At 41.6% G+C, this 25,148-nt stretch overlaps 1 protein-coding gene and 1 non-coding gene across 2 annotated transcripts in view; both read left to right on the top strand.

Moving 5' to 3' along the window:
* Cpvl (carboxypeptidase vitellogenic like) overlaps positions 1-15,928 on the top strand; it is a 106,403-nt gene extending 90,475 nt beyond the window's left edge. Inside the window, exon 12 of the mRNA XM_077796436.1 lies at positions 15,821-15,928. Within this exon, the coding sequence (XP_077652562.1) occupies positions 15,821-15,928 (108 nt within the window). The remainder of the gene's footprint in view (positions 1-15,820) is intronic.
* Trnaa-agc (transfer RNA alanine (anticodon AGC)) lies at positions 1,700-1,771 on the top strand. The gene has a single exon. It is a non-coding gene; the product is annotated as a tRNA-Ala (tRNA).
* Positions 15,929-25,148: the final 9,220 nt, after the last annotated feature.

Here is a 25,148-nt window from a genome sequence, read left to right as displayed (position 1 = left end):
TACATCAAATACAGTGTCACATATGCTGTCATAGATATCTTGAAATAAACTTTTATGATCATCACCATAGTGATGATCAACCTACTGGTTGCTCTTATAGAAGTGTATATATATATATATATATATATATATATATATATATACACATACATACACACACACACAAGCTGTGTCACAGATTTATATTTTACTGTGTTGGTTGTTTCAAAATAACAGCTTTATTTATAATCTAATATATACATGTATTCAGCCTTTTCTATCCACAGGTTCTCTATCTGTTGGTTCAACTTACTGCAGATTGAAAATGTAATAGACCCATGATGGTCTGTACTGAACATGTACAAACTTTTTTTCCCTTGTTTTTAGTCCCTAGACAATACACTCTAATGATTATTTACAAAGCATTTATATTGTATTAAGCATATAAATAATCTACAGATGTTTTGAAGTGTACAGGAGGATGTTCTTAAGTTATATGCAAATTCCATGCCATTTTATATAAGGGATTTGAGCATCCCTGGATTTTGGTACCCATGGGTGGGTTCTCTAGCCAATCCCTTGCAAATGCTGAAGGATGGAGAGACAACTCTGTGTGTGTGTGTGTGTGTGTGTGTGTGTTGTATGATTTCAAATGTTATTATGAGAAAGTGTCCATAGACTGCACCAGACAAACATAGCGTGTGCGCGCATGCACACACACACACAGAATCAGTGCATTAAACTACTCTGAATTATTGGAAAAATTTATAGACTCTCTCCAACCCAAACTACAGACCATCTTGGGTGATCCCATACAGAAGTTACGAACCAAACTATCAGGTAGACTTGAATTTTGTCCCTAGTTTATTACCCTGGTGATACTATCACCATATTCTATTGGCATTATACTGTAGGGTTGAGAGAATAGCTATTGTGTTGTGCCGCACTTGGGTCCCTGCTCTACCACCTATGAACTGTGTGACTTTGAGCAACTGTTTCCGTCAGCTTTTTCGCTGCTCTGACTAAAAGACTTGACAAAACCTTAGAGAAGGGAAGGTTTATTTGGAGGCTCATGGTTTCAGAGGTCTCAGTCCATAAACAGCTGGCTCCATTCCTGGGGCCAAAGGTGAGGCAGAACATCACTGTGGAAGAGTGTGGTAAAGAGAAGCAGCTCCCATGATAATGAGAAAGCATAGAGAGAGACTCCACTTGCCAGATACAAAATATATACCCCATAGCCACGATCCCAGTGCCCACCTCCTCCAGCCATACTTATCCTACCTACCTTCAGTTACCACTCAGTCAATCCCATCTAGGGATTAATTCACTGATTGGGTTAAGGCTCTCAGAACCCAATCATTTCTCCTCTGAACCTTCTTGAATTGTCTCACGCATCAGCTTTTGGGGGGCACCTCACATCCAAACCATAACAACAACTTACTTAAACTCTCCAAGAAGATTGTCACCTGTAGATGGGGAAATAGCACCTTCCACACTCACCGCTCTCACAGGAGGATCCATTATAAGGACGAGTTGGGATGGTGCTTATAAACCACTTGCCTTTCTACCTGGCACCTATAGCGTGTCATAAATATTTGTTCCTCTTGCTTTTGAGGATATCTCCTAGCATTATTTTATCTTCACAGGGTAAGAAAGTCTCTCTATGTTCACAGAGTCCTCAAGAGACATTTTTTATTAAAAGTTCAAATAATGAAGAGCTGGGGATATGGCTCAGTGGTAGAGCATTTGCCTAGCATGTGAGAGGCCCTGGGTTCAATCCCCAGCACTGCCAAAATTTTTAAACATTCAAATAGGATAATGAGGCCTGTAGCATTTTATCAAGTAGGCGTGGAGCAACTATAATTGTGTCCAGTTTTAACTTCACCACAGCAGGGAGACAGTCTTGCTGAGAAGTAGAGGGCATAGGGAGGGCTGGGGAGGTGTTCCACATTTTGCTGCATGACGGTGAGTCCCTTCTAGTTTAACAGTCATCCCAAATGTCCCTGATGCCAGTAACAAAGTGCATCTAGCCTCTAAGTTTTGTGGGGTTTTTTTTTGGTGTGTGTGTGTGTGTGTGTGTGTGTGTACTGAGCTACTAACACAGGGAAACAGAGAAGAAGGGAAACACAAGAGATTAGATTTAGAGCGTTAAAAACAAACTGTCAAAACAAAAGATCTAAATATCTGGCCACTTACCACTCTTCTGCTGTCAGGCTTGGAGATGCGGTATTTATTTTTGTTCCTGATATTTGTTTTTTTTACACAGCAACCAGGGTCCCAGGGTCTGGATTCTGGCACCAGGTCTGTTGTGCTGGAGCTGCTGGCCCAGGGGGACTTCCTACTTTGCCTTTGTTTCAGTTCAGTGGCATCTCCATCCTGCCTACCTGCTGCTGGTTTGAACCATAGGCCCTGTCTCATCATCTATGTTGGAGAAAAGAAAAAAAGCCCAACAGAGAACATGTTAAAGCTCTTAAAGACACATTTTTGTGAGTTTGGCAGCACCAACAGGCAGTTTTCCTTTCCTTTCCTTTTCTTTTTTTTTTAAACCAAATGTTGAATACATAACAAAGAATAGTTGTAAGGTCAAACAATGATAAATGAAGGTCTTTGTAATTATCAGCCAGTTTAAGAAATAAAACCTAACAGTAGTTCATCTTTTCCTCCCCACCCCTTTCTAATATTAATAGTTTTATGACATATATGCAGCATTTTACTTTTTGTGTTAATTTTATATAAAAGGAATTATTTTGTATGTATTTACTTTTTGTGTTAATTTTATATAAAAGGAATTATTTTGTATGTATTTTGCAATAACATACTATTCAACATATTTTGTAAGATTCACCCATACTGATAAGCTCAATTGGGTTTTTTTTATTTCTCATTGCTGCAAGGTATTTCATGATGTGGGGATTATATTATTCACCCATACTACTGCTGATGGACATATAGGTTGTCTCTAACTTCTTGCTGCTACACATAGTCGGGCTGCAAACATTCTTGCACTCATCTCCTTGTGATTGTGTCAGTGTCACTAGATAATGTCTGTTTTTCAAATTGATTTTATCTTTGCAGGAATGCCTAAGAGTTCTGGTTATCCCTAGATCTCAGCAAACACTTGACTTGTCTCTTGTTATCTTGCACCTGAGCTTGTTAAATCGAAAGGAGGCTTAATGTCCTTTCCCATATCTTTACATTCATTTTGTGCTTTCTCTTTCTCTCACTTCTACTGTCTTCTTTTCTGATACCATCAAATCAAAGGGTTCCAATATCCACACACACAATGACTGTGGTGTAGACATGTCATTCCCATATCTTGGTGGTGCTATGTGGGGTACAGGTGCATTTTTTCTTTCTTCCTGGATTTCCAGTGCCAAAGTTGGCTACCAAATCATCTAGCTTTATAAAATGTCAGAAATGTATTTCTGTAGCACCTTCGCAATTCAACTCTGCTAATATTGGCTCAGTAATAAGAAGCAACTAATACAATCAACAGATTTCAGTGTATGCCTTGGATTTACAGACAAGCCCCAGACCATAGGGAAAACAATCTGAATCTTTCTCTAGCTGAATATCTCTCACTTCCATCACTCATCTATGGAAACAGGGAAGAAAAGTGAGTTAGCCAGTTCCTTTGCCATGAGTTTGACTAAAAAATTAAGAAGAATAGTCATCAGTAAACACTCCCTCCCCACCCAGCTCCTCATCTGGAATTTGTCACATCTGCTTTATAGTATCCTTCTCCTCAGCCTGATTATATTCATTTCCTAAGGCTCGTCATAGAAACCACAAAGAACTACTTAAAAAGAAAAACACTGCATTTATACAAACCAATGAACACAGTGCAGCATTTTGGGGACATTAAAAAAAAACATGAGGGCTGTCCCATGCTGTAAATTCCAAAATGAAATCGTTTATGCTTCGTGGTGTTTTGAAAGATGCTGTTCAAGAACATTCTGAATAAGTACGTTAAGTCGCTGCTGTTTGGTTGGTTCCCTTTTCCAGTAGCCTCTTCAGGGGGTCTTCACTAGCCTCCTTCCTCCTCAATTCACCCTCCTTTCTGTTTTTTTTTTTTTTTTTTTTCCCAAAAGGCAAGTCTGGTCGTGTCTTTCCTTGCTTAAAGCCTCTTCCAAAGGTTTGACAGCTGCAGCATGAAGTTTAAACTGAACATGGGTTAGTGAGATATTTATTTGATCTGGCTTCTGCTCCATTTCCCCATCTGAACTCTTACTCTCCCTCCTTCCCAATTAGAATCCTAAGGAAAAAGGCAAAAAAACCCAGTTTTTACCCATCACACAACAGCAGTTCACTCCCATTCCCCTCCCTTTCCTCTGAAAGTCTTTTTTTTTCCTGCTCAGAAGACACCCATTTGCCTTTCAAAACTAAGCCCCAGCATCCCTTTTGGGAAGCCCACTATGCTCCTGCCCCCAAGATTATCTTCTCTGCAGCTCTAATTAGGTTCAATTGCATGACTGGGGCTGCATAATTTAATTCTTTGGAGGGGGTGGGTACCGGGATTGAACTCGGGGGCACTGGACCACTGAGCCTCATTCCTAGCCCTATTTTTTTGTAGTTTATTTAGAGACAGGATCTCACTGAGATACTTAGCACCTCACTTTTGATGAGGATGGCTTTGAACTCACGATCCTCCTGCCTCAGCCTCCTGAGCTATGCCAGGCTCATAATTTAATTCTTTAACTGTATTCCTTGCTATTTGATACTGAGCTGGTTGAGGCCAAGAACAATGTATCATTTTTCTCTGCCACACATCTATTACCAGGGCTCCTGGCACCAAGTCAGTGCTCAGGGAATTAAAATCCAAGGGGCTTCTGCAGTAGAAGCCACTATCCTATGCTTCTGAGTGCGTGCATGCAAGCCGTGTGTGTGTGTGTGTGTGTGTGTGTGTGTGTGTGTGTGTGTATGCATGCTTACATGTGTGTGTTAGTACTACATCTAACTGTGTCATGGCTACTCACCATGTGCACACACCAGACTGTGTTCTAGCAAACAGACATGCTGAGAAAATAGACATGCAGCTAGAACACCTCCTTCTAAATAAAGGTTGCATTTTTACATCCACCAAAGAGTATTTCCTATCTGTGTTCCAAAGGAGGGAAAAAATGAGAACAATTCTGGAACACAAATTCATGGAAATGATTGTAGAAGTTACCAGAACTGAGGAGCATCCTCTCCTTTAAAAAAAAAAAAAAATTGGATTCTTGGGTTTTGTTTTGTTTCCTTTGCTTAAAAAAAAATTTACCCAGCTTGCTTCCTGAAAACAAAGGAAATAATAAACAATAGCAACTCCAAATTTTACTCTGATTATTTGCCAGGAGTCTTTCTTAGTTCATGTGGTTCTATTTCATTAGAGAAGACCAATTAGCATAAGAAGCATGCTTCTAAATTAAGCTACCCAAATATGCACTTAGTTAATACTCTGTGAGCTAATTTATTGTATTATTCAAAATATAAATTGGCTAGCAGATCTATTTATTGAAGTATAACAGCTAGGCAACAATGCATAATTTTCTCTTAGCTGTTGAGTGGTTTTTAATAATCTATTGAAATTTAAAAGAGAACCATTTCATTAAATGGAAAGTGAGTAAATGCTAAGAAGTCTAAAATTTAAAGAATTATCCACCCATGGAGAATAGGTTTTAAAAATTAATGGTATTTTTGGAACAAAAGAGAACAGGGGTTTGCTTTTTAAACAGTAACTTTTTGTTGTTTTAGTCTGAAAGTGTAACCAAAGACTCACAAAATCACTTGTGGGAATGTTCAACAGAGCCAAAAAGTAAATAAATAAGGTAGAGAGTGGAGTGGAACAGAGACCTGGGAGGTGGGAAGGAGCAATGTAAAGTTGTAAACTCGTGTTCAAACATCGCCCTTTCGTTAGCTGGCACCGATTTTGGTTTGGCAGTAAAGAGTGTGTGTCCTGTTTTATTCCATCAACTGGCTTCATGAAGATGTCTTGCCATTAGGCCTGGTCTGGATTCTAAATTCCTAGACCTGGGGACATTTAGCGGTTTTTGGAGGCCCTTTCATCAATGGGTCAGTAATACAGTTGCATCTAAATACCCTGTCTCCTCTGGAGTTTTCCTGAACAGACCAGATGTGGAGCACCTCAGCATGCTCTGATACAAATAGAAGGATCTCGTGCAGGAGATGGCATGGTCTTGAAACATTGTCATCGCCAATTATACCAGAACTCAGGGTGGGGATGAGGTGTAGGCAGGAATGGAAGCAGGTGACAGGCCTTCCTCACCTTTCTGCCATTATTTGAAATCTGGCCTGATTCCCTGAGCCACAGTTTCAGATAATTTAGGGACCTTATAGTGTAGCAGAAAGTGAGGGTTAGGACATCAAGATTTGGAAGCAACAATTTATTAGTGGTGCCATGTCCAAGAGGGATAATTCCCAAAGTCTGAGCCCTGAGCACAGCAGGGCTTTTACTATTATACATAAGTAAGTTTGGGATACATCAAGGCAAGAGAGTTGGTGCAATTCTATTAGAGTGTGCATCTTACATTCTTTATATGGGTACAACTTATCAACAGCCTAGGGACACTTAGCTCATTTGGCTTAGGGACTTTTACTTCATTAAACCTAAAGGGGGATTGTTCTGTCTCAGCCAAATTGTTTACTACTTCTGCTACCATGGTTATCTGTTATAGGTGCCTTTTAACCACTGCAAGTCTCTATAGTTAAATGTCAGTAAGCAGAGCTTCTGTGTGTCAGTGTGCAAAACCACAGCCTGTCAGCTCTTCAATTGTTAAGTTCCCATTTTGCTCTACCACAATAGTCTATCCATTTCTACCGATATTTCTTGGTGGAATGGAAGCTTTCCAACGCTATGACAAAATACCTGAGATAATCAACTTAACAAGAGGAAAGGTTTACTGTGGCCCAACTTTCCAGGCTTTGTGTTCATAGTCAGCCTATTGTTTTGGAGCCTGTACTGAGGCAGCACATCATGGCAGGAAGTACATGGTGAAGCAAAGCTGCTCACCTCATGGTAGCTGGGAAGCAGAAGGAAAGAGACAGGAAGGGTCTAGGGTCCCATTATCTCCTTGTAGGGCATGTCTTCCTTGACTAGGTCCAACCTTCCCAAAGTTTCACTACTCCCCATAGAACTACAGGCTGGCGACCAAGCTTTCAATACCTGGGTCTTTGGGGGAGGTTTCATATCCGAACTATAACCCTGGGGTTTACCTTGAAAAGGAGGAATGGCGCCAGAACATTTCAACTGTCTTTGGAGAGACAAAATTTCAGAACCAGTGGCCTGAAGGATTTGTACTGTTTGTCAGAGACATGGGTTTGAACTGTTTGTCAGCTTCAGGTGTCAATACTCTCACCTTGACCATTTTCAAGCTAACACTTCGACACTAGTTTTTGTGGAGTCAAGCAGCAGTGTGTGCAATCGTCCTTTATGATCCTGCGAGAGAGAACTCCAGCACACCCCTGCCAGAACTTTCCTGCATGGCTGTTTGCAGGAAGTACAACTTCAGCAGGTTGGCTGGCTCTTGTTCCATGATACCCAAAGGCTCAGAGCCAGGAGCCAAGTCCTTGCAGCACCCCGGGCAGAGAGAATTGATTGCTGTAACCTCTGCCCTCTCCTCCCCCGCTCTCATTCTCTCCTCCAAAAGAAACTACAAGCGTAGATCCCAAAGCGAGATACTGGGGAAGGGTAAATAATGAACTGAATTGTGCTTTTTAATCCTCCTGTGGGTATCAAGTATAAAACCTGGACTCAGGATGACCAAATGAGGAAGGGAAGTCTCAATTACTTTTTAATTGCATCAAACCCTGTGTTATAAAGTGGGTTCCTAAAAGGGGAGAAAGAAAGGACAGCTTTCTGCTCTTGAGGTCTTGCCTGCCTGACATTTCTGTGAGGGAGCAGAGGGCGTTTGGCACTGTGTGTGGTGACAGGGGGAGAAGGGTGAGGAAGAGAATGGGCTGGATCATGGTTGTTGGCAAGTCTCAAGGTAAAACTCTGTAGGTACAATTACGTCGAGAATATGGATGGAGATTCCATCTCATTCAAGCTGCTTTCCTACTTTAATTGGGACCTTTCCCGTGGGAAGGAAGGACTCACAATATGGAAATCAAAGAAACCTGGGAGATAAATGTTGCCCTTCCTGAAGAATGCATCATAATCGTTTTTTCCTGAAAAAAAAAATACAGTAATGAATGTCATACTTATTACCGTTTTAATGTCTGCTCTTACTCCACTAATTAAAGGAAAAAATGTTCTTTTGACCATAAAAACTCAGATGATAGTGCAGGGATGGTTGGCTTAATGCTTACTATTTGCCTCTATTAACTTATGGCACAAAGTTAGTACATATTTGGGGACTAAGCGCCATGTAATGCTTCATAGGCATTGTCTCTTTGAATCCTGGAAGAAAATTAAATGTTGTTAGAGTCACCAACCAATCCAGATTACCCAGTTCTTTTTTTTTTTTTTTAACTCTTAGTACTGAAAACTTTGAATTTCTAGAAACACCTTTATCCAGGGCAAATTGAGACGACTGGTCACCTTAAATCTTATCTCCATTTTACAAATGAGGAAAAATAGAAGCAGTGAAGTCACTATGGCAAAGTCCCAGAGATGGACTCAAACCAGATCTGCTTCATCCTGAGTCCATGCTCTGGAGCACCAGCCCAAATTTCTTCCTCCCACACAGTAATATCATTATACTGTCTTCAAATTTTCTTTGTTTCTGTTGAGTAGTCAACTTCTTTTCCCATGACAGCTTATAAGATGCTGTCTTTGCTTTCAGCAATGTACCATTGTGTGTTTAAATGCACTAAGCTTTCCTTTTGTTTATCCTGTTTAGGATTCACTGAGCTTCCCGAACTGTGGCTGAATGACTTTGCTCAATTTTGGAAATTGCTCTGTCAGCATTTGTAAACGTTGCTACTACTTTTGCCCCATTCCTACCTTATTTTATTCTAGGACTTCAGGTCAATGTAAATGAGATGTTTTGTAGTTTCAAGTTTTTCCTTCTCTTTTCTGAATTTTTCATTGTTGTATTCTCCATGCTTTTGTCTGGATATTTTTGTCAGATCTAGAAAATATGAACTTCCAGTTCACGTATTTTTTCTTCTACTGTATCTGATCTACTGCAAAACTCTCTATGGAGTTCTTCACTTCAATTAGCAATGAATGACCTTTTGGTTCTAGAATTTCCATTTGGTTCTTTTTTATATTTTCTAATTCTCTGGTGAATTCTCTATTTCCCCCCTTATCTTCTTGAATGTTTTGTTCACAGTTATTTAAAAATCTATACCTGGTAATTCCAGTAGCTGAAGGGAAAAACCCTTTGATTTGATTATGTCTTTTGGTACATATACTAGATTGTATTGAATGCTGGACAAAGTGTCTAAAGAAAGGCCTTATCTCTTCCTGAAGAGAATTTAATTTCTTCTGGAAGGCAGTGAGAGTAGGGACAGATCACCTTCATTCAGGCAGGGCCTGAGAGGATCTTGAATGCTGGGTTTTAAAGTCTATGAGGCTCACCTATTCCTGGTTCTCCATCACTGATAGGGTGTTGGCTCTCACGGACCTGAACGAAAGCTTGTGGTGTCTTCCCATGTCAGCTGGCCTTCCCAGGTCTGCAGGTCCAAATTTTCTTTTCTTTGGGGGTTTTCTTTGTTTTGTTTTTTTTGGTCCCCCAAGTACCATAATGCTGCTGAAAGTTCTCCTTAGCATTTTATTCTTTAATCTGTCACTTGTTGCTTGGCTTCTTGGTTAGGAATCTTCAAAATCAGTGAATTTCTCAAAGGGAAGGCAGCACTAGATGTAAGGCTCACTTCTCTGCAATTCTCTCCGTGATTTTGGCCTCTCAAATCTTGGTTGCTCTCTAAAAAGCATTCTTTTCTTTTTAATTCAGCTTCTGTTGTTTTTCAGTAATGTGAGGTTAGTTTGGTACAGGCTACTATAAAGAAGTAGAAATCCTGAATTATAATACTGTTGCAACTGGTAATAAGATGGTACATACAGGAAGCCCTTTTGGACTGAATCAAGAAGCACCGAAGGTCTCTCTGGGCTACACCAGGAATGCGTACCACAGGGACGGCAGCACTTGGGCCTCCTGAAGCCCCTAGAAGCCTCTTTCTGCCTGCTATTTGATAATCACCAGCTAGGCTACAAGTGCACGGTGGGAAAGCCCCAGGATAGTTGTCCCTGTGCATTGCTGGAGCAATTCTGCCTTGGTCTCCGACTTGTTTTTGCCTCGTTCTTTGTTAACAGATGTCTGCTAACAAGCTTTGGCTAGTTTTTGATTCTCATTTCCAATTACCCTTTCTTTTAAAATATATTTTATTTCAGTGCATATTCATTTATTTCTACTGTCAATTAGTAATACTAAAAGCTGAAAGCTAAAAAGCAAGCTTAAATAAATGCAGCGTGGAATGAAAACAGAAAAAGAGTTTTAGGATAAATCAGAAAGTTCGAGTATCAAGATTCTCTTGAGCTTACACATCATTCCATAGTGGAAATCAGGAACCATAAACCTATATATTGTACCTCCCGAACTTATATCTCCCATGGCTGTCTTTCTTCTGCTCTGCTTAATAGCACACTCTTTGCAAATCTACTCATGTCAGAAGCCTGAGATGGAAAGGTAGCAGAGGGTTCTCATTAAATCTATATTTCTGATTGATCTCTAATTTTATTAGTTCTACCACAGCTGCTTATCCCTCTCTGTCAGGAGCCTACATCACCTCTCTCTGTTCCTTTTTGTTGTTCTTTTTAGATATACATGTTACTAAAGTGTATTTTGACATATATACCTGGAGTATAGCCTCCCATTCTTGTGGTTGTATGTAATGTGTAGTAATACTGGTTGTGTATTCATATATAAACATAGGAAAGTCATGTCTGATTCATTCTACTGTCTTTCCAATTCCTAACCCCCTTCCCTTCCTTTCATTCCCTTTGTCTAATCCAATGAACTTCTATTCTTCCACCAACCCCACCACCCCCTGTGGGCATGCCCTTACGGTGTGTTAGCATCCACATATCAGAAAGAACATTTGGCCTTTGGTTTTGGGGGATTGGCTTATTTCACTTAGCATGATAGCCTCCAGATCCATCCATTTACCAGCAAATGCCATAATCTCATTCTTCTTTATGGCTGATACTCCATTGTGTATAAGTACCACATTTTCTTTATCCATTCATCTGTTGAAGGGCACCTAGGTTGGTTCCATAGCTTAGCTATAATGAATTGAGCTGCTGTCAACATTGATGTGGTGGAGTCTCCCTGTTCTGGTGGTCTCGATCTTGCCCCAGTATCACTCCCTTCTAAATCAGCCTCCTCATTACATATTAAGTAACTTCTGTAATGCATATCTGAGGTTAGCACTACTCAAAACCCTCTTGGATCCAGAAGAGAAAGATTTATCCAGACAGAAAGCAGATCAGTGGTTGTGGGAGTTTGGAGACAGGATATTGCTAACAGGGAAGGTGTTATTTGGGTTGATGAAAACATTTTGTAACTGGGTAGGGGTGATGTTGCACAACATTGTGAATGTACTAAATGCTACCGGATTGTGCACTTTAATACAGTTAAAAATGTTATGCTAAGTGTATTTTTTATCACACACACACACACACACACACACACACACAGCCTGTAGGGATCAGCTCTCCCCCCACCCTGATTGTCACAGAGGTGACCTTGGTCCCCCTGTGTCTGCGGGTTCAGCTCCTTCTGTTTTCCCTCCACTCCTTCAAGAACACGGACACTCACAGCCTGCTGCTGCTGCATGCAGGATCCCGCCCTCAGAGTTTGCACTGGGTTCCTCATCTCTGCGGGGCATCCTTCCATCCCCACCCCACCTATCCAAGGACCTTCTCTTCCAAGACTCCCTACCAGGGCCCCCTGACAAGTCTGCATCAGCAAGGACAATGTGAACTTCGAATCCTCCATCTTGAAAGGCACATCTGGGAAGTCTTTACACCAGGCCTGCACCTCTAGATCCTGGGGGAATTAGTGATCGTTTTCTAAAAAATGAAACGGCTTGAAGGTTTATGTGTTTGCATAACCTTTTTTTTTTTTTTTTTTTGATTCATGACACATTTGTGACCCCCAGAAACATCTGGAACTCATGAGTTTAGCAGCACCCACATTGCATAGTTTCTGGTGACGAGAGGATTTCCATCCAGAAAGCCTTGAGATGAGTCTTGTCACAATTAAATTTCGCAATCTCGACCCTGCCACGTTTGTCACACACCTCCGAAAGCTGCCGAGTGCTTTGTGTCCTTGGTTTGGGAGTGGTGAGGCTTGGAAATAGACAACCGAGTGGGTTATGGTTCCTCACTCAGAAATTTATTTTTTCGAGGCTAATGTTGGTAAAATGCTGTTTGGGTCTCAGCTTGGGAACGTGCGTGCTTGGGAATTGGAGGCGATGAACAGCCTTTCTTTCTAAAGGAGCTTCACTTTCTGACCTGATGAGGCCATTTCCCGTGTCACTGGGTCCTTGCAGATGGCAGATGGCAGTCAGAGCTAGTGCAGGCAAGCCACTGGGAAAACACGATGACCCCACCCTCCTTCAGCTAGCCTTCTCCACCCAATTATCACAGACGTCACAGGCATGTCCGGGGAGGTGTGAATCGAGACAGGAGTGGACGCCCAGGCAGAATGAATGAACTAAGGGGACCGCATGAGGAGGCTTGATAACGTTCAGCTTATCTCCTCCCTTGGTGGGATCAGCGAGTCCCCTCTCACCACAGAACAGGAACAGTTCTCTGGGGTTTCTCTTCAGCTAGTCTTAAGGCCAGCCGCATCAGCATTGCTTCCGAATTGTTGGAATGCAGTTCTTAGCCCCCTCTCTGAACTTCGGAATTGGAGAGCCTATGTATTTTTATATAGGTTTAAGTGTGAGTCTGTTATTTAAAATAACAGCTTTAAGTTAAGATTACTGAGATGAATATATGGAACACTGAGTATCAATGTGGACATTTTGATCCTGGATTTTTAGCATGAATTATTGTTGGAAGCCTAATACCAGTAACTAATATATGCTTAATACCAAGGCCAGGCACTATACTAAGTATTTCATGGACATTATTCCATTATATGATTACACAACTCACAATGACTCTGAGAATTAATTCGTCTTTTCCCAATTGTACAAAGAAATGGAGGCTCCGACAGGTTAAGTTACTCGCCCAAGGTCACACAGCTTGCTGTACCCTCTTGTCGTGCTCCTGCACTCTGACTTCTGAGCCCTGGCTATAAAGCACTGTGTTATCCCTCATTAGCCATAGCTCTGATTTTGGAGGCAGGATGACCTTTAGCTCTTGAGTACTTGGTTTATTGCTGTTCCAGACCATTGCTGCCAAACTCATTTCTAGTTGAAGCAGCTGTATTTTGTCACACAAATGACTCATTAAGTATCCTCAGTGAAGCTGAAACTGCACAGAAATCCCTCATCAGTTCCTCCCCTGGCTGAAAGCTTGGATGAGAATCTGCAGAAAGAAAATTCTAGCCTAGGGTTGTGGGGAAGCAAAGGTTTCACTCTAGAGTTACCTGAGGGTCTCTTGTCACAAGTATGTTTACTTTTGGTCTGTGACAAAACATGGCACATCTTAGTTCTCCAGATGCAAACATGGACCCAAATGGTGGATGGATCCATGATCCTTGCAGTAGGGTATCAATGACCACGGGGCTAGTGAGCATATGGCAGAAGTGTCCCTTTGTAGAAGCAGGGACCAGCCCATCCCACAGCTGAAAGTGGTATCTGCCTCCATTAGAGGGCTGTTAGGAAATGGGCACTGAACTTCTGTGACTAAGCTGCAGGGTTCAGTTCAAACATGAAGAATCATTGTGCAGGTACTGTGATCCGACTTAAAGCAATGGTATTTGTATCAGATGTCAGGGTTGTAGCTAGTTATCTTACAAGTACGTGACTCTGACAAACCATCTCAAAAGCCCCAAACAGCCACACCACCTCCACGCTTCTGTAAATGGTGCTACCTGCAAATATATATGGATAACTGTGAGCAGCAGGGCAAGATTTTTTTCTTATAACGTTGATCCCAACTTACCTCTTAGCAAGATTGTGAGAAGATAAGTGTTGAGAGGTGGAGATATTTTCATATAATAAATATACTATTTTTTTCTGCCTCGGATCCCTTATATTGATGCATGTAAAAGAACCCAGACTCTTGGGAAGGGGCTTGTGAAGGTGGTCTTTACATGCTGATTATAATTTGACAACTAGAAGTTTCTGCAGTGATCCCTTATTGCCTAGGTGTATTCCCTTGAGCCACTAGGAACTTCTCTCCATTGCCCACGTGTGACAGAGCACTCAGGCCATACTGATCTCTTCCAGAAGTGGCCTCCAAACACTCAGTGTCAGTCTTTCTGGAGGCTTCCTGTTGCCCTCTGCTTGAGATACTTACCCACACTGGATGCCCAATGAGTGCAGAGACCAACAAGACTCTTTCTGTCTACATAGAGCCCAGTTCAAGGGCTCACATCCACTTGAACTCACCTCAACTAGAAATGCTAGCAGAATGCTTCATACAGCCTGGTGAGGGCTTGGGCGACACAGGTGCACACACTGGTCCAACGGATGAGTCTATTGTAGAAAATAGACAACTATTTTCCTAAATGAGAATGTCCTACACTTAGGACAGCACATTCATCAAACCTTGACTTTATGCAAAAGAATAAAATGTATAAACACACTGAGCTCCAGTTAAGGATGTGATGCTGAAATCTTCGGGGGGTTACTTTGAAATGTGTCAAAAGATTAGGTGGATAAATGGATGCATAGTGGGATGGATGGAGTCACCCATATGTGAAATAAAATGAATAGTATTGCTGGGTGTGAACACCGGTAATCCCAGCAGCTCAGGAGGCTGAGGCAGGAGGATCCCAAGTTCAAAGCCCCCCTCAGCAACTTAGTGAGGCCCTAAGCAACTCAGTGAGATCCTGTCTCAAAATAAAATATAAAAAATGGCTAGGGATATGGCTCAGTGGTTAAGTGCCCCTGGGTTCAATCCCTGGTATCAAACAAAAACAAAAACACATTAATAGTAATGAGGGAATCTCAGTAGTGGGTATATGAAATTTTATTTTCAAATTTGCTGTATATTTGAAAATTTCCTAGTATGATATTGTGGGAAAATAATGTTCTAACTGCTGCTAAGAAAGAAAAAAATGACTTTTTTTCAGGTGTCAAGGATTTCTTGTTACTTTTTAAAGAGAATCCAAATACACTCTTTATGATTGATAAGAAGCTAGAAAGAAAGGTGCCACTGAGTGTGAGGGCCAGTGGGGCTGGCTATCTGGAGGGTGGCATTGGGCAGGCATTGTACCCCGTTGCAGGCTGACCTGGCCTGGGGTGGAACTCCCCACCTCCAAGGCCCCCAAAGGTGAGACTTACAGCAAAGTACCTCCAAATGAGGGGACCTGGGGGCAGGCATATCACTCCCAAGAGGAAGAAGAGAGGTAATCCTCAAATCTTATACAGATGAAAGATGAACACAATTTCATACAAATCAAATAATTACACAATTTAAAAACATTTCCTATCTTTAAGTTACCTATTATTATTAAAACTATCAGAAATAAGATAATCAGCAGATCCAAAAACTCAGATTGGTGGAATATGTTCTCACATTTGTATTTCTTTTTGGGGTGCTGGGGATTGAACCCAGGGTCTTGCCAGTACAAGGCAAGTGCTGTACCACTGAGCCACATCCCAGCCCTCTTCTGGATTTTATAGAGACTTTAAACACTCTGATCCAAATTAAAACTTTTCATGTACTTAGAATATCTGCTTCTTTAAATTTCAAGTTTTCTTGTCTTTCTTCTTGAAGGTAATTGTTCGAGGTGGAGGACACATTTTACCCTTGGATCAGCCTCTGAGATCTTTTGACATGATCAATCGATTCATCTTTGGAAAAGGGTGGAATCCTTATGATTGACAGACAACTATTTTCCTAAACGAGAATGTCAGGAGCTTTAATCCGTGAAAAGAAAATTCTTAAAAACTGAAAATGTCTTATAAATAAGAAAATTATATTTTTATATCTGCAAAATGTTTCTCATCAATAAAAATTAATGATCCTTGAAACAAGCAAGTTTCTGAATTTCGGGGAGATGGTTTATCACGAAGGGAGTGAGCAAGAGGAAGGATCACATGACTTAACTTAGAAGATGGAGGGAAAGGATTCTGACATTGATCCTGACAGCAGGGGATGATGAGATTCTGGGATCACAAGTAGGAATTTCTTCTCCCTTTAAGAGTAAGTGAAAAGTGCAATAAAGAAATCAAGTTTTTTAAATAATAGAAGTTTTTCATATGATGCATCTGAAGGTGTTTGGTAAATATTATTGGATAAGAAGAGCCGATGATCACCCTATAGGAAAGGATGAAGTTATAACAATTATGATGAGATTTTTGAATATCTAGTCTTTGAGGAAAGTCAGCTTTGATTTATTTGAAATAGAAACCTTATATATAAAAAGAATGATGGAAAAGGAGTGATAGACCAGTTCATGATATCATGATATGCAGGGAATCTTATACAGAGAGCATACTTAATCAGATTAATTAGACTTTTCTTCTTCCCTCCCTTCCTTCCTTCCTTCTTTCTTGGTGGTTTGTTTGAGGGGATACACATTTACCAGGCAGCCTATAGGCCACATTGATTCATTTTTAATTTGATTTATAAATTCTCTTAATTCTTTTACCAAAGAGCAACTTAATTTTTCTTTTTCTTTCTTTCTTTCTTTCTTTCTTTCTTTCTTTCTTTCTTTCTTTCTTTCTTTCTTTCTTTCTTTCTTTCTTCTTTCTTTCTTTCTTTCTTATCCAGGAGCACTTAACCACTAACTCACATCCCTGGCCCTATTTTGTATTTTATTTAGAGAGAGGATCTTGTTGAGTTAGTTAAGCCCTCACTAAGTTGCTAGCCTTGAACTTGCAATCCTCCTGCCTCAGCCTCCCAAGCTTCTGGGATTACAGGCATGCACCACCATGCCCCGAAGAGAAACTGAATTTTATCAATGTTGGAATTGAAATTTGAGATAGACTGACTTTAAAATATGTAGATATATAAATTCATTAGTAATTTCCCAACTACACTCACATCTCGGAACATTGCTCCTATTTATGCATTATGGAGACATCTCTTTGAAATTCTACAGCATGTTTGGCTTTACAACATCACATCCCACCTATGAATTAGCTCACTGGATAATTAAATTTAAAATATGGATGCCTGTTCTGGCTGCAAATGTTGAGTTTGTTCTTTTAATTTTGCATCTTGTGCCTGATTTCACTCAGGTTTGTGATCTTCCCCTCCCTGACCTTTTTCCTTTTTCTTTTCTTTCTTTCTATCTTTCTTTTTTTTAAAGAGACATTGTTCATGATGCCCATGTGCTAGGTATCCTCAAATCAAACCTTCTGGTCAAAGCAGATTGCAATTATTGGAGAGGACAAGCTGGAGCATGGAGGTACAACCTCTTTTTATGAGCAGGCTAAATGGGATGCATTGGTTCCATAAATACATAGTGGAAAGGGCCCAGACCTTGGCTGGAGACCAGAGATTTTTGTCCCAATGGGCCACACACCCCTGGGTGGTTGGGAGAAGTCACTTCTCCATACTACTAGTATCAAAAACAGGTGGCCAGAGGAGCAGATCTCAGAGGTTCCTTCCAGTTCAGGAAGCACTGGAGTCTTACTTTTCTCACCAGGCACTATAGATGGCTGATCCTCATTATTCACAGATTCTGTATTTGCGAACATCGTGGCCTACTTGCTAAAAATTTATTTGTAACCCACAGATCAATCGTGGGAAAAAAATATGAGTTGTCCACCACACACATATTCCCAGCTGAGATTAAACAAAGATTAAGCAAAGGTGATGCTCTGCTCCCCCGACCCAAAGCTTGGGTACTGGGAATTGAACCCAGGGTGTTTTGTTTGGAGACAGGGTCTTGCTAAATGGCTGAGGGTCTAAGTGGCTGAGGCTAGCCTAGAACTTTCTATCCCTCTGTCTTGGCCTCCTGAGAGTTGCTGGGATTACAGGAAGGTGCCTCCACGTCCAGCCACTTCACCTTCTTTTTTCAGCTTTCCTAACTGTAAACAAGGGTCCTTTCTAGGTCTGTTTAGTGCCATGTTTTTTGCTTATTTGTGTGTGCTTTTCTTTTTGTAATTTTTTTTAAGTTGTTGATAGACATTTTATTTATTTATTTTTATGTGGTGCTGAGGATCGAACCCAGGGCCTCACACATGCTAAGCAAACGCTCTACCACTGAGCCACACCCCAGCCCTGTGTGTGCTTTTCATTACTGATTTTGTCATCTACAATGGCCCAGGCATAGTGCTCAGGTACTGTCTAGTGTCCCTAAACACAAGAAGACTGATGAGCCTGACAGAGAAAATGCGAGTTGGATAAGATTTGTTCGGGCATGGGTTGTGCTGTTGGCCCAGAGTTCAGTGTTAATGAATCAATGATATGTATCAAATCAGGTGATTAAAAAACACACATCAAGCACGATTAGGTATTGATTGACAGAAATGCTGTGACCAGAGGCTGGAAGGAACTTAATCCTCTATTTCCCCTAGGGGCAATGATTCAGAGTTTGCTAATTCAGTGTTTGCAGAGATGTCAGAGAATATCACTATCATGAACAAAGAGAATCAGTTGTATTTTCAAAGCTTTTAACACAGCAACTGGCACAAAACAATAGCTCAATAAATGGAAACAACTGAAATTTTCAGTTTTATCATCTCCCTGCCCCAGGTACTGAAACAGGGGGGAGTGTTGCTAGGCTATCTAGAAGCAGCCTTCCCCCATTACCTGAGGGTAGAGGTACCTGGAAACTGAATCTAGATGTTTTATTTTAAAAGAACAGAAGGAAAACCAGGCATTGTAGTGCAGGCCTGTAATCCCAGTGGTTGCAGAGGCTGAGGCAGGAGGATCTTGAGTTCAAAGCCAGCCTCAGCAAAAGCAAGGTGCTAAGCAACTCGGTGAGACCCTGTCTCTAAATAAAATACAAAATAGGGCTGGGGATGTGGCTCAGTGGTCGATTGTCCCTGAGTTGGTCCCAGTACCCCCAAAAAACAAACAACAACAACAACAAACAAACAAACAAAAAAAAAAAAAAACAGAGGGAAGGAGAGTTCCAAGACTGAAGAAAAGCAAAGTTTCTTAATTGAACTGGAGAAAGTCTTTTGTGTAAGGAACCTCCCATGGATTACATATTCTCCATGGTCTGTCCAAGACAATCCACTGGTGTCCAAGGAGAAAATTCTAATATGTCTGTCAATGTTTATTTCATTTCAAAATGAGAGCACAGTGAAGCTTTATTAATATTTAGTATTGGATGCTCACCATGCTCTCCCCTGGTCTAGATGGGAGACAGTCCAGTGTTCCATGTAACTAACATAAATGTAAATAGATTATATGGGTAAAGGGGGATGTTGTATGGAAGAGAGGTCCAACCGAAGCATCTCTCGTGGTCTGGGTCCAGCATGTTGTCAAGAATTGTGATTTATATTCACATAGGTACCTTTTTTTTTTTCTGGGTTTGAGGGATTGAACTCAGGGACACTCAACCACTGAGCCACATCCCCAGCCCTACTTTGTATTTTATTTAGAGGCAAGGTCTCACTGAGTTGCTAGCACCTCGATTTTGCTGAGTCTGGCTTTGAATTCAAGATCCTCCTGCCTCAGCCTCCAGAGCTGCTGGGATTACAGGTACACACCACTGTGCCCAGCTCACATATGTTTTTATCACTATGGTTGACTCATTAAAACCAACCCTTCCACTAGCAGGGCCTTTGGAACACTGTGCACTTTGGTGGGGAATGGGCACGCGGGCCTTTTGTACCACCCTGGTTGTCACATGTTGGTGCACCACAGGGTGCTGTGGGCCTGAGGGGAACCATGCCTTCCTTCTTGGACAAATACAAGCCTTATAGACTTGCTGTGATCTCCTGTCATGGCAAGGGAGTACTGTGAGTGTGTCACCTAACAGGTATATTTAAAATAGTAAACACATAATCTGCCCTTTCAAGGCAAAAGTGGGACTTTCACAATTAGTGAGAAAGGTAAAGGTTAAAAAAAAAAATTGAAACTATGGCAAGAGCATTTTGAGAACAGATGTTTGTAAGTGTTCCCGTCTTTCTGGATGCACATTGCAAAAACAAAAACAACCCTTAAAAGCCAACAAAAGTCTTTGCATAAGAGACAAATGAAGCTAAGAAATTATTTGGGGGAGTGGGTTCAACGCAGACCATCTACCCAGGCATTTCTTCCACTGGACCCTACACAGCTCAGCCAATGTCTTCTTCATCTCTGATGGACTCTGAAACCAAGCTTTAATGTAAACTGAACACATAATGGATGTTTAATTTCTATATTACCAAAGAATAACCCAGGATTTTCCAAAATTAGCAAAGCATATTCAACACATTGGTTCTATTAGGCCATGAATAGTAATATGTTAGAAAGCAAAAATATTTTGCATCATTAAAAAATCTAATGAAATTTTTAAAAGTTTGGTATTTTAAGTTTCATCTGCATCCTTTTATAGCTTCCACTGTAAAATTTTATAATGTATATGTTATTTGTATCATAGTGGACTGATCATGCTTTATAAATAATTACCCATATTTTATCCACTGTCTTCAGCGTTTTTTTTTTTTTTTTTTTTTTTTTTTTTTTTTGCATTGCTGGACAAGCACACTGCCGCTGAATTACAGCCCCAGGGCCTGCCCCTCTCTCTCTATCTTTCTCTCTCTCTCTCTCTCTCTCTCTCTCTCTCTCTCTCTCTCTCTCTCGGGATTGGGGGATTGAACCCAGGGGCACTTTACCAGTGAGCTACATTCCCAGCCCATTTTTAAATTTTGACAAAATGTCTCTAAGTTGCTGAGGCTGGCCTCACATATGATCCTCCTTCCTCAGCCTGCCTCAAGCAGCTGGGATTCCAGGCTTGCGCCACAGCATCAAGCTAGCAATCTCTTAATGATAGGTTTGACAGCAAGAAGTTTGGAAATCACTGTTTGGGAGAACAGGAAAAGTCTAATTCAAAAGTAAGTCTTAAAATTTATAACAATTTCATTAATCTCTTTTTTAAAAAAAGGCATCTAGCAGAGGAGGGAGAGACAGAGTGAGAGAGGAAGGAAAGAGGGTGGCTTGTATCATCTGCTTTATTTTGAACGTTGTGCCCAAATCTTGAAAGTTTAGAAGCTATATCCCCTCTGCCTAAGAGGAGCTAGTACATATTTGAATTGTGATTCTCTGCTAAGTACTAAGAACTATCATTTAATTACTCATTCATGGATGTTCCCAAATTATCCTTTCTTGACACCAGAAACAGGACAGGTATGTCCAGAAACCAGGGTCTGAGCTCTAGTAACAAGTTGTTTGACTTAAATCCTAATTTACAGAAGGTCTGGTGTCCCTTCTTTCTTTCTGTGAATAACCAGACCTCTACTCTTCCAACTGATGATACATGGGTGGTGGCTGTGTCAGTCTTATGCCATTTATGCCCCTGATCCTACCCTCAGAGACATTTTGCTCTTCATGCTGGTCCCTTGAGAGAACCACCTGTGGTCAACAAGTCCCCTCTGCAGAGGCCTTGTGACTGAGGCTCGTTCAACTCCACCGTCACGTGGGGGAGATTGTGCCCTGGATGACATACAGCTACCTGCACAGATGTGTTTACTTTTTCTTGCATATTGTAATGGTTCTTGCTATTAAAATTCTGAAGATTTGAAAAACATTCAGAAAACAAATCTGAAAGCAATTAATTTTGTTGCCCCTAAGACACCGAGCCCAGGAATTAAAAGCAGACTGTTGTGATTTATATCTGCTCTAACCCAAGGAGAGACATCTGTTCGATCATTTTAAAGGGATTTCTGGCAGCCTCAGGAGTGTGACGCGGGGTTGGGTGCATTCCCTTGGGCTCATTGGGTCTGAGGAGGAAGCCAGGACTGTGGTTGTGCTTAAAGGAATTTCACAGGAAACTTCCTTGTGTCTAGCCTGATCTTTAGAGCAAATATTAATCTTTTTCTTAAATCTTTAATTTTCAAACTGCAAAAGTAAGAACTTTCCACTACAAAACAATGAAAACTCCCCCTCACCAACCAACCCCACACCACACCTAGTGGTGACCGCTGATAACAACACATCCCAGGACCACCATGATGGCACCCCAACAATGAGAGACAATGACCACCATTAAAAAAAAAGCAGGTTTTGTTTCCAGGAGAAACAGGGGGCCTGGCTGCTAGGCAGCCAAAAGGCAAAAAGTATCCACCCCATGCAGATGTCAAAGTTCAGCAGAAAGATGAAGGCCAGTCTCTTCAACTGAATATGCAGCAAGATGCTCACTGGCAATTTTCCCAACGAACATTTACAATCAAAACTCTTCTAATAATTTCTGATTATATTTTAATTTTCATAGGTGAATCAAAGCCTGACAAAAAACGGGGTGCAGTGGTGTACACCTGTAATCCCAGTAGTTGGGGAGGCTGAAGCAGGAGGATCTTGAGTTCAAAGCCATCCTCAGCAAAAGTGAGGTGCTAAACAACTCAGTGAGCCCCTGTCTCTAAATAAACTACAAAATAGGGCTGGGGATGAGGCTCAGTGATTGAGTGACCCTGAGTTCAATCCCTGGTACCCACCTCCCCCAAAAAAGCATGACAAGGAAATGTCTGTGAAGGCTGAAGGAGGAGAAGGATGCTGTATATAGAGAATAGGAAACCCAAGATACCTGTTTTTGTCAGTCTATGAACAGAAACTCCCTGGGACCTCTGGTTCCATTGTGCTTGCCTTCTCCCATCACCACGTGCCATAATAAACTTTCTGGGTGGTAAAGACATAGGGAAATCTGACCTATGCCCCTAACCCTGAATGGAGTGGAGAGGGCTGTGTGGGGATGGAGTGACCATAGCATCACAAACTGTAACCCAGCCCACTGTGTGCATTAGCAGAAAAAGCCCCCAAAGTGCTCTGGGAGCAGAGAGTAAGGTGAGACTGCTCCACATTGGGAGCAGGGGGCATGCTGAAGGCTTTTCAGGGCAAAAGACTGATTCTGGCCAAGCCCAGCAAAGCACCGGTGTGCCACGGAGGGTGAGGCTCTGAGCACCCCTGCTTCTGCCTTCTCTTTTCTCATTTTTATCTTTCCATCTTTTATAGTGCAGTTATTTTTTTTTGCAAAATCCAAATTCACACACACCTGCCCTAACTTCTGCAATGGAGAGAGTTGATGGACTGACTCCCAGGTTGATTGGAATAGACTCCCAATGGCCACACCTCAGTTCTGCCATCTTGTCTCTGCAGAGTCAGGGAAAGATCTAGAAGGCTTCCTGTAAGTCCATCCATCGAGTGGCCTTGGTGGCGTGTGAAATGGCATTTCTTTATTAAAATCCTCCCATGCTGGATAGGCGCATGCTGGGATAGGCTGTCCTTTACCAAGGTCCCTTCTCCCCTGGGAAAAGGAATGTTCTTTAAGGAGGACTTTTTGAAATGGTTCCATAGTGTGACTCACTGGAGGGAAATGCCAGAGGCTTTGGGGTGAAAATAAACAAAAGTAAAAATAATAATGTAGCTTCTAACAAAAATGATGTTGTACTGCAATATTGAAGAAGATCTTGGACAGCATGGAGCGAGGAGTGGAGAGGGACTTTTGTTTACTCAAGTGAGGCAGTTGGTTCTGAGTGAAATTTCAGCAGAATGCATTTCCGTTGGTAGGGCTGTGGGGGGCAGGGGTAATGGGATATCAAATACATCACTGCTCCCTCAGACGGGCTCCTCTGTCCCTGAGAAACCTTCAGGTTTGTCAGGCTGAAGCCTCTGAATAGGTCCCCGAGTGTTCTAATTTCTTATATAATGAGAAATATAATTCTCTTTTGGCCCCAGAAGTAAGCCAAGCTCTAGGGAGCTTTGCTGCCATGCTCAGAAGCCTCCCTTGCTGCCTGGTCGGAGAGAAAGAAGAAGGAGCCCAGTGAGCCTGCGATTCTGAAGCCCAGTTCAAGTTTTTCCATTATTTCCAGTTCTTCATTGGATTTTTCTTTTTCTCTGTTTGGGCTGCAGTAAAGGAAAAGAGGAGGCCCGCCTATATTCAATTTAGAAGCAATACTAGGAAGAGAAAAAGCATCCAGTAATCTGTGATTAGGACACGTCTGCCTACGAAAACCAGAACCAGGTGGTTTAAAAACGACAAGCGTCAACACCCCCGTGGAGGAGTCATTTAGAAAGGAAATGCCGGAAGGTCAAGTATGCAGAGAGACATGCCTTATTCTCTCTTGTAAGTCCTTCTTGGTCCCTGCAAGCAAATCACCCCATTACCAACAGCAGACAGCATGGAATGAAAGTCAAAGATTAGAATCAAGAGGGGCAAAGAGCAAAAGAAGGTGAATGGAATGGGGTCCTTGAAACACTGGGCTGGTGCTCAGCACTCTCCACAGAGAATGCCATGAGTCTGGGGCTTGTCCGTTTCTCCCCAGCAAGTCCAGCAGCTTCCTCAAAAGCCTCAAGTGCAGCTGGGTATGATGGCATAAGCCTGTGATTCCAGTGGCTTGGGAGACTGAGGCAGGAGGATCATGAGTTCAAAGCCAGCCTCAGACTTAGTGAGGCCCTATCTCAAAATATGAAAAAGGGCTGGGGATGTGGCTCAGTGGTTAAGTGTCCCTGGGTTCAATCTCTGGTACCAAAATCAATCAATCAATCAATCAATCAATCAATCCTCAAGTGATTCTGTCTCTGTGATGTGCTGTACCTCTCCCACCCAGAGCCACCAAGTAGAGCAAAAAAAAAAAAAAAAAAAAAAAAAAAACTTCGTTTGGAGTGGGGTAAAAATAATGATGAGCAGAAACTCAGCACCAAGAAACATGTCACGGAGAAGGAAATGGTGGTGTTGAAGAGCTGCTTCCATGTGTGCCCTGCGGAGGGATTCCGGCATCATGATACATTTCCAAACAATACATTCCTAATGAGTGGCATAGCAATAAGTAAGGGAGAATTTTCTAGTCAAAATCAGAGTATAAAACTTAATATATGCCTCAAACTAGATATATGACTCGAAGGCTATTTCTTCTTACATCTGCCTGGACAGATTTCCGAATGCCACCATTAAAGGACGCCGTGTTTATTGAAGAGAACCTGAGGTGGCGGGACTCTTCTCTCTTGC

Source organism: Urocitellus parryii, chromosome 3 (genome assembly GCF_045843805.1).
Source record: "Urocitellus parryii isolate mUroPar1 chromosome 3, mUroPar1.hap1, whole genome shotgun sequence".
Taxonomy (NCBI): Eukaryota; Metazoa; Chordata; class Mammalia; order Rodentia; family Sciuridae; genus Urocitellus; species Urocitellus parryii.
The sequence above is the reverse complement of the archived record's forward strand: the minus strand, read 5'-3'. Positions and strand labels throughout refer to the sequence as shown.